The sequence below is a fragment of the Coffea arabica genome, chromosome 7e (assembly GCF_036785885.1).
Source record: "Coffea arabica cultivar ET-39 chromosome 7e, Coffea Arabica ET-39 HiFi, whole genome shotgun sequence".
Taxonomy (NCBI): Eukaryota; Viridiplantae; Streptophyta; class Magnoliopsida; order Gentianales; family Rubiaceae; genus Coffea; species Coffea arabica.
In genome coordinates, this window is record NC_092323.1 from 30,414,426 (window position 1) to 30,429,179 (window position 14,754).

Consider the following 14,754-nt stretch of genomic DNA (forward strand, 5'->3'; position numbering starts at 1 on the left):
AAATGATTACTATTACATCAGTAGTTTATTACCTTTAATTAGTGTTAATTTATTACATTTGATTAGTATTTAAATTAGTTTAATTAGTAATAGTTTATTAATTAATAGTGTTATTAGCATTAATTATATTACATCTTCCTGTTGAAGGATTGATTGAATGTCAGACCAGAAATAGTAACAATAAGCAATAGTACAAGTACTATTTAGTAAATAGTATTAAAAATAAAAAATAGTAATAGTAAATAGTAACAGTAAAAAAAAGTAACAATAATAATAATAGTAATAGTGTTATTAGTATTAATTATATTACATCTTCTTTGCCACTTGATTGCATTTTGCACTTCACGTTCACTTGAAATCAACTTCGTATCATCAAAAATCATCCAAATATATTTTCACTTTGCTCCAATTGATTATTTAATCATTAATACCTACAAAAATATGAATTTTTGAGCAGTTAAATTCATAGAAATGCAATTTTCTTAGTTAAACCACAAAATACAAAATTCACTAGAAATCTAGTTATTTAACTCTTATAATGACTAAAACACATAAAAAAAGGAGTAATAAAATACAATAAAAATATGCAAATTAAGCATTTATCAATATGGCTTGTTTGAAAAACATTCTACAGCTAGCTAAGGGTAAATAACCAATATGTGGTTTGAGAATTCTAATCACAATCTCTAGATATTTAAACTCTACCTTTTTGCCTTATTGTAATTTTTTGAAAAGTAAGTCAATGTCAAACTAAAAAAAATAATTGTTACCTTATTATGTAGCTCGTTATTAGAAGAACTTTAGAAGTAACGTTACAAGAACTTTAGAAGTAAAATATATACAGACCATTTGTACAAGATTAAATATCAACATTTTTGTTGCTAATTTACTATTAATAGTTCCCATAATATTGCATGATGCTAGCTTGGTCATATGTTAAAATTAAATTAGATATAAAGAATATATAGGCCAATTCTACAAGATTAAAGATCAACGTATTTGTTGCTAATTTGCTACTCCATTAATAGTTCTAATAGACAAATGCCTGGGCACTGAATTTAACTAACCCCTTCTATTTATATAACCTTTTCAAAACCGACATCCTATAAAAGTCAAAACTCCAACCACTATCAGCACTACATGTTTCCTCGGAGGGCGCCGTTTTTGGAGATCCAACGCAAAAATCAGTTACTACAAAACGTGCAAAATATCCTACTTTTCTTGAAGAAACTGCTGAAATGGAGGAAGAGAATCACTAAACAAATGTTTGTTGATTGATGGATTCAATTTATGCATATGGAAAGCCAAACCAATGCCGACTTCTACATTACTCTTCTCCATGTGCTCTCCATTCACACACTTTCAGTCAAGTGCTATACAGTACAGACTACTGTGTGTTGTGTGTGTAATCTATAAATGCAATGGCATCCACGAGGCCTGCCTTGTACTTTTCAATCTGTCATTCATTGAATCTCAAGAAACTGAGAGCCTTTATGATCTCACATTAAGATCATAAATACCACAGCTTCCTTCTTGAACCTATACATTGATTTTTTGTACATATATGTGCTAGATAATATACGAATTTACCGCTATAGGTATTACTTCTTTAAGGAAATTGAAAAGGAGATCAGGGCTTCTGAAGATGGAAAAATATGAAGTCATGAAGGACCTTGGAGCTGGGAATTTTGGGGTGGCAAGGCTAATGAGGCACAAGGAAACCAAAGAGTTGGTTGCTATGAAATATATCGAACGTGGACGTAAGGTTCGTCTTCTTTATTTTTATTTTTTTATTTTTAAAATTTTTTTGTTTGTTTCGTCTTGGTTAAAATTACAGTATTTTATTCATTAATCCTTTTGGTCCTTTTTCTTTGTTTTAAAAATTTGTGTTACAAGAATATAGTTTTCTGATTCCAGTTTATATATATATATATATAATATATATATATATATATCCTGTAGATTGATGAAAATGTGGCAAGGGAAATTATTAATCATAGATCTCTTCGACACCCCAACATAATTAGATTCAAAGAGGTATGCAAATATATGCGACCTATTTATTTAAATGTAGAAACTATCTATGTTTATCTAATTTAGTGTTCTTTTCTTTTTAAGCCCAATCTATGACTAATTTTAGAGTTTTGTTTTCCTCCTCTTTCTTTTAAATATGTCTGCATGTTTAGGTGATTTTGACACCAACCCATCTGGGAATTGTGATGGAATATGCAGCTGGTGGAGAACTCTTTGATCGAATTTGCACAGCTGGTAGATTTAGTGAAGATGAGGTTATATTGATGCCTTTTCCTCCTTTTATTTCACCCCTTGTTTCACATTTTTTTTATTTCACGTGCAGTCTTGATCTAAATTTCACATTTCCTGTTGCACTACTTGGTATTCTAACTTGACATGTAGTCAATAAATTGTTACTGAATTTATTGAATTCTGGTTACTTTCTCTCTGCACATCCAGAAATAATTCATCTTACTAGTTGTAGAAACACACGCACAGAGAATAAGGCTTATCTTGGCAAGTCAACATTTTTTTTTTAAATAAGGATTAATCTTACAAACATTGATAGTGTATACACTTTTACTATTAAATACATGACACATAATTCAAATTTGAATTTGAGACCCAAATTTTGCATATGTGTCATGCATCCAGTCGTGATACTGTATATATTGTCAGTGTATATAAGATTTACTTTAAAAATAATACATTTATTTCCATGTCTTCCAACTACTTTATCGTCTAACTCAATTTCAAGTTTTTGTGAAATATATACATGAATTATTTCTAGATTATAACTAAAGCCCCATTTTTTTTGGATCCATCTCACATCAATAACCCTACCTCTACCACTTATTATGTGTGTATATATATCGTCTATATCTAATTTTTGTTTTATTTTTATGTTTTTTGTGCTCAGGCTAGGTATTTCTTTCAACAGTTGATCTCTGGAGTTTGTTATTGTCACGCAATGGTAAGTGGACAAGTATGTTTTGCTAGATGCATACGTTATTTTATATCATCAATGAACGATTTGAGAAAAGGAATTATGTTAATGTGCATCAGTCTTGAAATCTTGCAGCAAATATGTCATAGGGATTTGAAGCTGGAAAATACACTGCTAGACTCAAGTCCAGCACCACGCCTCAAAATTTGTGATTTTGGTTACTCCAAGGTTCGTTGAACTTAATTATGTAATCCCTCAAAAAAAAAAAAAATTAATTATGCAAACACCCCTTACCCCAACCCGCTGCCCCAAAAAGAAAAAAAGGAAGAAGAAAAAACTGAAAAACATATGGAAATAAAATATTAGTACAAGCTTAGTCCTTTGGTATCTAAAAACTCTGCTTTTTCAGAAATAAAAATAGAAAACAAAATACCATTTTGCTCTTTTGAAGTTTAAGGATTTTAATATCCTAAGCCACAACTTATGCTTTACTGTATAATTGTGGCGAATTGCGTAGTACATTTATAAACCTTTCAACATTATTACGATTTCGGTTAATAATCCTTAATTGACCATTTGAAGTTTTCTAAATAAAAAATTTCATCCAGCTAATGATATGAAAATTTTATCAAACAATAACTCTTCTCAAACAAAATAAAACTCTACTCCCCCATTGGTTTGAGTGTTGAACAAATTGGTTCCTAACGTTTCAATTAAGATACATTCAAGTCCCTCAAGCACTCAACTTTGTCCAAATTATGAAAATTAATGTTGTTACTCTCAATTTGGAAACGCAATCACTCCTAGCAGGAAGGCAGGGGGAATAAGCAGCTTCTCCAATGAACATCAATGGTTGTTTGTAAGATCAATTCGTGATCATACAAGAATTTCTTTGGATGTGGTGATTGAGAGTCAATCAAGTGTGACAAAGTCTGGCTAAAGTTGAAATTCCAGAAATTAGAAGTTTTGGATTCTAATTTTTTTATTTCTTTCCCGTTTCTTAAATCTCACATCTCTCTTGCAACAAAATTTCTAATTCCCTTGTCCATTTCAAGCTGCTTTGGATGTAATTTGATTCTTTTACAGTCATCTGTGTTGCACTCAAGACCCAAGTCGACAGTTGGAACCCCAGCTTACATAGCCCCCGAGGTTCTCTCTCGTCGAGAATATGATGGCAAGGTAATTTCTTTTATGATCACTAGTTTTGTACTCAGTGAATGATTCAGACACTCAGTGGTGATTCTTTTTTTAAAGAGGTACAATATTAATGCATATACTATAGTTATTCATCTTTAGTCCACAACTAATGCATAGGACTGTCAATGGGATTGAACAAGTTCGAAATCAGCTCGTTTTTTTTTTTTTTTTTTTTTTTTTTTTTTTTTTTATCAAACCGGTAACATATCATTTACTGGTACTAAGTACAAACTTCGAGCAACTGCTCAACTGAATCTGCATGGACTAAGTCCAGCAGCCACACTGGGAAGTCCCGCTTCCATTCAGCTATATCAATCAGCCTAACAGCAAATTTTGCAACCTAGTGACTAACAGAGTTGTTTCTCCTCCTGGTGAAGGAAAAACAACATTCGTAAAATTCCTTTAGTATGAAAAAATTAGGATTGAGCCTTATGTTTGACTGAGTCAATTAAAGTTGGGTATAAATATTATGGTCGAATTAAATGTGATTTGAGTTTGGATTTTATTAAACTCTGCCTAATTGGATTGTGGCCCAAGTGATTGTGTATTTAAGTATATATATAACTTATAATAATATATGTAGTTTATAATTATGCATATTATGACTTAAAAAATTAATGGTTCATAGATAATCATATAAAAATACAGATGCATTAAACATATGTTATATATAATTATGTATAAAATTATGAGTTTGGGTTGAACTCAATTTAAGTCCGATACTTGAATAATTTTGTGAGTTGAGAATGAGTCTTATAGTAATTAACCTGAACCAGAGCCCAAAACCTAAAAGTTTGAAAGCCCAATTTTGTTCTTTTTTGAGTGGAGGTTGGACATGCCAAAACCTAGTTCACTAGACCCGATTAAGAACCCTACTTATACACATATTATGTAAGGCTCACACTGGGATAGATCCGATCTTCAAAAATTCAATGGTCTAATTTGTGCCATACCAACTCATCAAATGGTGTGATATAATTTGGGTCATTGAGTTTTTGAAAATCGGATTTATCCAAGTTTTGGACATTACATAATTGTGGCAAATAACCATTAGTGTGGTGTGAGTTTGATCACAAATTTTTTATTCGTACATCTTTCTCTTGAAAAAGAAAATTGAGCTTTATTGAACTTGGATTAAATTTGGGATCATAATGGTTCATGGCTTTTAAAATATTTTCATCTTACTTACCCAAAAAAATAAAAAACCTTTTCATCTTCTTCAATGCCAAAACAATTCAAAGTACTTAAGTCCAAAAAAGAATTTTTTATAATTGGTAGCGTAACCATTCCTAATTAATGTAAAAGAAAAAGTGTATCAAACATAGGCAATAAATTAAAATTTTTGTGACGTGTCACATAAGTTACTTTAGAAGCAATTAAACTTTTGTCAAATCTCTTATTTAGACATTCAATTTGTAACTGTGAGGACCCGTAAATTTTCCTTATTTTTATATTATTTTATTTTTATTTTCTCGTATGCATTTTCTTCATTATACCTTATTATATTGATTTTTCCAGACATTTTATAAGTGAATAGAGTTTTTAAAACATTTTTCTGATATAAGTTAGTTCATATTAAGTTGGAGTGTATAGTGGACGTGGGACCCGCTAGTGCGTTAAGTGAGAGAAATTCGGCCAATTAGGTTAAGTTTTGTATACAGGGATTAATTTACTAGGTGTTAAAAGATAATTAGAGGTTACTTAGTTGGATTAATCTTGGAGAGACAAAAGGATATGTTTTAACTCAAAAGGTGCAAGGTGTCGCGACATGGTTGGTTCTTGGATTTTGACCATTATTCACTAACTTTACTAAAATCCAAAATTGGTCAACAATCATCTTCATTCTTTGAGCATCTTGGCCGAGCTTCACAAGAAAAAAAAGAAAGAAAGCCTTCACTTATTCCTTCCATTCCTTGCTTTGATCTTGTAAACCAACCGTTAAAACTTTGAGTTGCTCCATAAAAACCTTTCTCTTGGTAGGATTAAGGAGAGTGGTGGAGTGGTTTGAGAAGAAAAGGTGTTAAGTTGCAATCTTTCTTGAGTTGTAAGGTGAGTTACTAAGAACTTCTTCCTTTGTCCTTAATAATGTTAAATTAGTGGCTTTAGTGGCTAAATATGTTGCTTTGTGTATGTTTTATGGTTAAAGGTAGAGTTTTGATGGATTTTTGATTTGTTAGTAATTTTTCTGTTTTATATATAGTAATTATTGTTTAGTCAAGGATTGATGGTTTGTTATAGTGTAAAATGGAGTTGTTATATGTTGGATATGATTGGTTGTGGAAAATTTCTGGTTTGGTGTGAAAATTCCAGATTAACTAACCCTTGTTCTGCCCGGTTCTGTTCTGCTAGGTTAGAGCCCGAATTAGGCTTAGCACAAAACATGAAAGTTGTAGAAAATGATGTTTTATAGCTGCCTGTAAAATTTCAGCTCGAGAGGAGTACCGTAGCATATGAAATGACCAAAATACCCTTGACTGCCCATAAGCCCTATTTTCGCGGACAGTTTTCTATTTTCGTGGGGATTTCAATTTTGACTCTGAAAATGCATGATTTAGCTTTGGAGGTCTTCATAAGAAATGTAGGTATATGTCTTGGTTTCGAAACGCCATAAGATACACCTCAATCGAATTGCACTGTATGTTAATTTGTTCAAGACTCCAATGTAAATGTATGTAGTTTCCGATTGTGTAGTTTTCTTTGGATCCTATCGTGCGTACTATGTTGGGTTTGTGTGAATCGACTCCGTAGTCCCGGCGAGAGTTGGGCAGGCGGTACGCCGAACCCTTTGGTTCGCCTTAGGGTGAGGTGGAGCTGTCACAGTAACTTCTTCAGGTATGTATATTAATAAATTCGTTTATGCCAATTCATAGATTCAATTACTTTTATCAATTCAATAACAACCCAAATAGTGTTGAAAGATGAACAAAATTATTTGATACTCGAATCGAATTTGGCTTAGTAAGAGCTCGTTCAACTTTGGTTCGTCATATAGTCAAACTAAGATTAAACAGCGTTTTATATTCGAAAACACTCAAATTTGATAAAAACCTCGCTCAAAATCGGTTTAGCAAATAAAAAAGTCAACCTAGAACAAAATTTCAAACTTGTTAAAATAATTAAATAAAATTGAACATTAGGGTGTTTGACATGATTAGACTTATTTACATCCCTAAACCCAAGTGTATTAATACTTCTTTATCCTCAGCTTTGACACAAACATCACACTTCATTAAGTAAAATTTTTAGAGCAATATGCAATGCTTACAGTTTAGATGGACAAAAGGGCTATGTTTTGAAACTCGGACCGGACAATGACTCGGTCGAGGTCAGGGGTCAGGGGTCAATGGGTTCGACCGGGGTCGAACCCATCTAAGAACCGGGTGACGTCATCATGATGTCATAAATATGTTTAATTTTAAAAATTAATATGCTATGTAAAATTTCTAAAAATGTAATAATCTTGAGAAAGGTATGTTCATGTATATTTGGTGGTTCTAAGATATTTTACAAGAAAATACAAATAAAGTAATATAGTCAAGTAGCAATCTATAACATTTAATCATATTCAACAAGTTTAGAAGTTAGAACTAAATTAGAGGGCTTATTTGAAAAATAATACTAGAATTTAGGGCAGAAGCTACAAATTATAAAGATTTTTAGGCATGTTTACAGTTTTCTATCACTCTAGGGGTCAAACCATAAAATTGACAAAACTTTGAAACCCCAAAGCTGATTTCCCTAGATCTTTCCGTTCTTTTTTCTCTCAAAGTCTCGTAGGCCGTCATCGTCCTCTCCATCCCATCCTTTCTTCTCCAGAGTCCAGACGCATTCCTCCTTCTGTTTCTTTTTTTTTTTTTTTTTTTTCTTTTGTCCCTTTTTCACTTCTATATCTTTGCATTTCTTTTCTATTTACCACATGAAAATCATCAACACTATTTTTTTTGTTGGGCGAGAATCATCAACTCACATTAAGTTTCTTCTGTCAAATGCTGAAGCTGGGTCTGCCAAAGGAAAACGTGGCTCAACTATAAATGATTTCTAGACACAGTCTGGAAAATCATCAATTTCTCTTCTTTTTTTTTCTCAGTTCTCTTAATTTTAACTTTAGATCTTTCAATATTTGTGTTAGAATAGCCATACGTGACTATACCACTGCTGTTGCCGTCGAATCTGCACTCAAGGATCGATATTCATGCTGAAAATTTTGGGAGAAACATAGCAGAAATTGGATGTTAGAAAAAAATATCTGGTAAGAATAGCAGAAATTGGATGCTCAAAAAGAACCGGGTTTTCCCGGTTGTTCCAAGTTTCCGGTCAAACCCGGATTTTGACCGGTTTTGACCGAGTCTTTGTCACCCGAGTTTTTGAACAAACTCGGACCGGACATGTCTCCGGTTCCCGGTTCAACCGGTCGAACCGCCCGGTCCGGTCCGAGTTTAAAAACATGGCAAAAGGGCACCGGTTTTTCTAAATGGTTATATAATAGTTGAAGGAAAATAGTAATGACAAGTTCCCACAATAAGTTTGGTTTGAGTATTCTACATGTAGATCACTCTCGGTAAAGGGCCGTACGAGGATGATACAATTATACGCATCATATTATATGAATTATTATTTCTTAAAAGCCCGATAAGAAGTTCAGTTTTAAAATATGAGGTTAGCAAAATTATGAATAAAAACTCGTATGCAATCATACAAACATATTTGAAAATTACGGAACCAAAAATGCTAGCTTAGTTAATAAGAATTTTAGATATTATGCTTTGTTAATTTTACTTTTTACTCATTTTGTTATGGAGGAGATATTAAATTAGTTATAATTTTATCAAATTGTTCAAATTATATGCATACATATTGAAAAGAGTACCATATAATTCTTTTTTTTTTTTTTTGCATACCTCATAAAACATATATTTACCAAAAGAATTTTAAAACTTGGTCATGAATTTTTTTTTGAAGTATAATATTAAAAGAGTTTATTACCTGTTTTATACTTTTCCTTGAAATATAAAAATAATTTCAGAGTATTTGGGAAATGTATGTAAAACATGAATTTTTTTTAAATTACATTCGTAGACGTGTACTAAGATAGCTGTAATTCAAGTATCTGATATATATTGCCTTGTGTACCGATTTTGCACCTTGTAATAACCAAAATGACATATAAGTACTTTATTTTCATGGCAACTAATCTTGAGATTAGCTTTACAAAATTTCGTGGGTTGATTATAAGATATAATCAAAGATTTCACAATATAGAATCAACATATAATAAAACATTATTAACTTTTTCCTTTATGTTAGATTTACTATTTAACAAAATTTAAGAAATTAATTAATAGTTCTTGTTTTATAACTAAAATGGATAATTATATTAAGTTTAAGGACAGAGAGTAATTTGGTCACTCTCTATTTATTTCCTGAAATATAAGAGAAAATTGGTCATATTTAAGTTCTTTTTTCTAGTAGGAGAGGAGTAGGATTTAAGAAGCAATTAATTAATAGTTCTTGTTTTATAACTAAAGAGCATAATTATATTAAGTTTAAGGACAGAGAATAATTTGGTCGCTCTCTATTTATTTCCTGAAATACAAGAGAAAATTGGTCATATTTAAGTTTTTTTTTCTAGTAGGAGAGGAGTAGGATTTAAGAAGCAAGAAGGGGCAAGTGGTTTAGAATCTAGGAATCTCTAATTCTTGTGTCCATATTTAAGTTAGTTAACCATATTGTATAGTCTCTACGAATATTTAAGCTTTTGCCTTGAGGTTTTGATATTGGTATTTTAAGGCTTGACCAAACAGCTAGGAATTTAAGAAAAAAAGATTAGGGACAAGCCAAAAAGTAAAATAAGATAAAGAAAGAATTTTTCTCAAGGGTTCAGAATAGGCATTGATCAGTATTCATATGTTTACCCAATTTATTAGTTAAAGAGGCACATTCATATATTTTAACCTGTTGTATTTCGATAGTTATCCTTTTATATTATCTTTCAATTAAACCAAAAAATTAGAGAAATAACTTTCCAGTCATTTCTACGGTTGATAAAAAGATGCAAGGATATGATAAATTTATTTTTCAGTTTGCAGGGTTATTCAAATCTATCTGCATAAAATCTTTAGACAGTGTCCATGAAATGCCTCAAAAATATAAATGTATGAAATATAAATAATGCTAATAGTAGCACCTAATATCTTATAGTTAATTGGAAAGATTTTGATACGTGCATACATGATAAGTTAATAGAAAAAAAAGGTATGCTGTGATTTCGAAGAAAATAATCTTAGGGGATAATTGAGAGATAATAATATTCAACTGGCATATACCTGCAATCTCTGTGTTACATTTTATTTTTTGTTTGTTTCTTACTCTGGTGGATTTTGGTTTCAAATTTGTTCGGTAAAATCTATATCGAACCCTAAATTATCGATGTACTCCTTCTCTAGTTCGTGAATTTTAATTTTAGACACTTTATTTTTAAAATGTGAAATTTATCCTACTAATAAGATAATAGGTAAGTGAGGGTCAAAGTTTAAGGATTAAAGTGAAATAAATTTCATACTTTAAGAGCTAAAGTGTCCAAAATTTAAATTTAAAGACAAAAATCAATAGCTTTCATATTATATGGGGTAAAATATCAAAAATTGAAATTTAAGAACTAAAATAGGAATTCATCTATGTTTTAAGGGGTTCAAAGTGAAATTTAGTGAAACTTGTTGCAATCGTTTGTTCGTTACCAAATCCACTAATTTGTTGAAGGGCCATTTATCTCCAATGTTTTGAAGGAGCAAAACTATAATATAGCACAAAATCAACAGATTTAATATACTCATATGTGCGAAAAATGAGAGGTTCTTAAATAAGTTTTTAGTGCACTTTTGTGATTTGCAAATGGCTGATACCACAGAAGTAAATAAAATATGTCACAGTTTGTTTCCCCTATGATATAACGAGTCCCATCTCCCTCCACACCTAAAGTGATGGTCTAAGTATATAGAAAAGAATTACTTTTTCCTTTTTGGTTATATCTTGAAAATTTTGTTGTCACTTTTTTGACTAGCTGTCAACAGGAAAGGTTGGTCTGGTTTTAGCCAAAGGAGGTAAAAAGACAAATAATCTCCATTATTCAGTTTGATAGGACTGTTTTGTCCTTTTGGTGCAAAAATAAACATTGATCTCTATTATTAACCTTCTAATTCATGTAAGAAGTAATTTGTGCGCATGGCATATAACTTGGAACAAATTTAATTTACCACACAAAATAAAACCAAATAATGAAAAAGCTCTAAAGCTTAGATAGAGAGATCAATTTTGAACTTTTCGTTATAGTGTTGGAAGTAAAAATTTCGTGCTTATGTGCCATCCTATGTCACATATTCTAAAGCAAAAATCCATCATAGCATTAAGTACCTTTTAGATGCCTCTTATTTAGCTTAGGGACATTTGTATTTTACTTTGGTTTTCCCCTTTTATACAACATTCAATTCTTGTTCTTTTTTTTTTTTCAGTTGCAATTGTCATGCTATAATTATGCCAACTATGTCTAAAAACCTCTTTAGGGATCAAGCTTCACTAAAATTTTACTTTTCCTTTCATTAGAGTGGTAATAGTAATTGAAGACTTAATTTTATTTAAAAATGGAATAATAGTCCATTATGTAACTATCAAGGTCATTTTAGTCAGCCGATACCATTGAATAATTGTCAAACTAAGCCTTCCTTTTCACCATTGATCAAAGGGGGCAAAGTGAAATTACATTTTCATAAGACAAAGTGCATATTATAAGGGGTAAAGCGTATTTTTATTAATGTATCACTTTTTCTACCGGATTAATCTTCTACATATATATATAGTGTGTATATATTATCAATGTCAAATGCAGGACATCTAAGCTAAATTTGAATTTAGAATATGAATTTTGCATATGTTTCATGCATCTAACCATAATAATATATACATTGTTAATAAAAATAAAATTTACTTTTTTCTGTGTGAAAATGCTTATGGTAGCAAAAGCATAATAATTTCATGGATAGCTTTTTTATACACTGTCAGTATATAATTTTCTTTACGCTAATAGGTTTAGATCATGTTATGTAATATTAATTCAAATTTGAAATTTAAATCATGCATATGTGGCATACATCCAAAGCAACTAGTGTAAAAAAAAATTACTATACCCTTAGTGTATAAGAAGTTAATCCTAATTTTCATTCCTTTTCTTAATTTAATATAGTAAGAATAGATATGAATGCCATTGATTATGCTTAAAACTTGATGAAACAGTTGGCGGATGTGTGGTCTTGCGGAGTGACCCTCTATGTTATGTTGGTTGGAGCATACCCTTTTGAAGATCCTGATGATCCCAAAAATTTCAGGAAGACAATTAGTGTGAGCTTTTTTTCCTTTTCCCATCCAATTAATTTTTTTCACCTAATAACTATATACTTTCTGGTTGTTTATTTCCCAATGTAACTAAAAGATTTTGAGTTTTATTCTCTTGCAGAGAATTGTGGCTGTGCAGTACAAAATTCCGGACTATGTTCACATATCTCAAGATTGCAAGCACTTGCTTTCCAGCATATTCACTCCAAATCCGTTAAGGGTACGTATAGTTTATATATGAAAGTTTTTGCGTTCATATATTGTATTGTATTCGTTTTGGCTCAATTTGGATTGAGAGATTTGGTGAAAGATGAGATTTGACGACGATTTGAAATTCTTTTAAATTTCTCTAATTGTTTAGATTATTTAGAAGGTATTTCAATTTGTGAATCACAAATTATTATAGAATTTAAAACATATTTTGAAAATTGGTGAATTATAAATTCAAAAGCCTCTTAAATCCAAACAACTAGCGATTTGAATGAATTTCAAACTTTTTGTCAAACGCCTCAAACCAAACGAAGCCAAAAGAATACAATACAATATATTCACCCAAATCGCTCCAACCCAGTTCCGAACATCATTGATTCAATGTGAAGTAGAATATTCTTCTCACCCAGTTCCTATTATATTGTCATACAAAGACATTTATATTCTTGTGAAAGTTCTTTTTTTACTCCACTTGGCTAGGCATATCAGCGGGGTATCTTTCCAGAGTCCATTAAAACCGATCATATATTTTGTGGGCCTGAATTCAATTTTCAAATTTATACTTTTTAAAGGATTATTGTCCTGAGAACATTTGTATGATAAGAGTAAGCTTAATGGTTGGAGTCACTATACCTTGCATACAAATGATTCCTTAGAGAAGTGAATGTTAAATTGAAAACTTTGGATTAATCTTCTATACATTGAAATTATATATGCTGTTAATTTTGGATAAGTGACAACTATATAAAATTTAAATTTGAAATTCAACTTTTGTATATGTGTTGTAGATCCAATGATAATAGTGTATACATGCTAGTATATATATAAGATTTACTCAAAAATTTTATATTTCCTTCTTTTATATGTATAGCTTAATTAGTCATTCAAATCCCCCTTTCTTTTTTTTTTTCCCTTTCAAGTGGTATCTATTTTTTATGTGTGAATATGCGTCTAACATTTTTCTTAGGACATAAATGTTAAATTAGGGAGACAACGGAATAGGCAAAAATCAAAAGATATTTTGAACAACTTATACTGCATGTATAATTGGAAGCAATTTTGAAGTCTTATTCTATATGTGGCTCCTATATACAACCAACACATATATAGAATATATGTATTAATCACTTGTAGATATGGTTAAAAACCTATACTAAAGACCTGAATTGGAGCATTTTGCCTTGTTGGGCAGAGAATTACTATAAAAGAAATTAAGAGCCACCCATGGTTCTTAAAGAACTTACCAAGGGAGCTTACCGAATCAGCTCAAGCCACCTACTACCAGAAAGATAATCCAAGCTTTTCACTTCAAAGCATTGACGAAATCATGAAAATTGTTGGAGAAGCAAGAAATCCACCTCCATCATCGAAGCCAGTTGAAGGATTTGGCTGGGGAACAGAGGAGGATGACATAGTAGTAGGAGAGGAGGAGGAAGAAGAAGACGAGTATGAAAAGCAGGTTAGAGAGGTCCATGAAAGTGGCGAATTCCACATTAATTGAAGTCTTTCTTTCTTTCTTTCTTTCTTGTTGTCACATGACAATAACATTGTATGATATTTTTCTGTTAGAAGTTGGAAATGGAATTTCCTTTTAATATTCTATATTAATATGCAAGGTTGCTTAATATCACATGATAATTCTTTGGATGCAATCTAGGTATTAAGGATTGTCAAATTTGTTTATTTGCTGCAAAGCTTCTTAGACTATATTCAATAGAAAAGGAAATAAAGGATAACCTTGAATTATAGCTTCTATACTCCAAAAAAATGTTCTTTAATCATACAACTGGGTAATCATTTTTCTTTAGAAATGCTTTCCAGGTTTTATTTATTGTTCTATTTAAACTTTGGGTGATTACAGTGTGTAGGGGTAGCACATTGGTTTCCTGCAGGACTTTCTGGGATTGAATACTACTTTTTTGTAATGATTCCGAGGGTTGAAAAAAGACAGATGAAATCTAACGGGTTACGAACTTAACTTCAGGAAGTGGGAGTGTTAGGGAGAG

General features: G+C 31.1%; 1 protein-coding gene across 2 annotated transcripts; it reads left to right on the forward strand.

The window, feature by feature from the left end:
• Positions 1–1,381: 1,381 nt before the first annotated feature.
• On the forward strand, positions 1,382–14,318 carry LOC113702449 (serine/threonine-protein kinase SAPK7-like). Of its 2 annotated transcripts, XM_027223667.2 has the most exons (9): positions 1,382–1,765; positions 1,963–2,037; positions 2,187–2,288; positions 2,933–2,986; positions 3,095–3,187; positions 4,046–4,138; positions 12,440–12,544; positions 12,660–12,758; positions 13,941–14,318. In XM_027223667.2, the coding sequence occupies exons 1-9, from the start codon at positions 1,646–1,648 to the stop codon at positions 14,247–14,249; spliced, it is 1,050 nt and encodes a 349-aa protein (XP_027079468.1). In that variant the 5' UTR covers positions 1,382–1,645; the 3' UTR covers positions 14,250–14,318. The 2 variants fall into 2 exon arrangements, with proteins under 2 accessions (XP_027079468.1, XP_071915945.1); XM_072059844.1 differs by lacking the exon at positions 1,963–2,037.
• Positions 14,319–14,754: the final 436 nt, after the last annotated feature.

Excerpts from the sequence above, each read along its gene's own strand:
- LOC113702449 (XM_027223667.2), top strand. The coding sequence starts at position 1,646 with ATGGAAAAATATGAAGTCATGAAGGACCTTGGAGCTGGGAATTTTGGG. Across the intron at positions 2,038-2,186 it reads ACATAATTAGATTCAAAGAG|GTGATTTTGACACCAACCCA; the intron begins GTATGCAAATAT and ends CTGCATGTTTAG. Across the intron at positions 12,759-13,940 it reads TCACTCCAAATCCGTTAAGG|AGAATTACTATAAAAGAAAT; the intron begins GTACGTATAGTT and ends CTTGTTGGGCAG.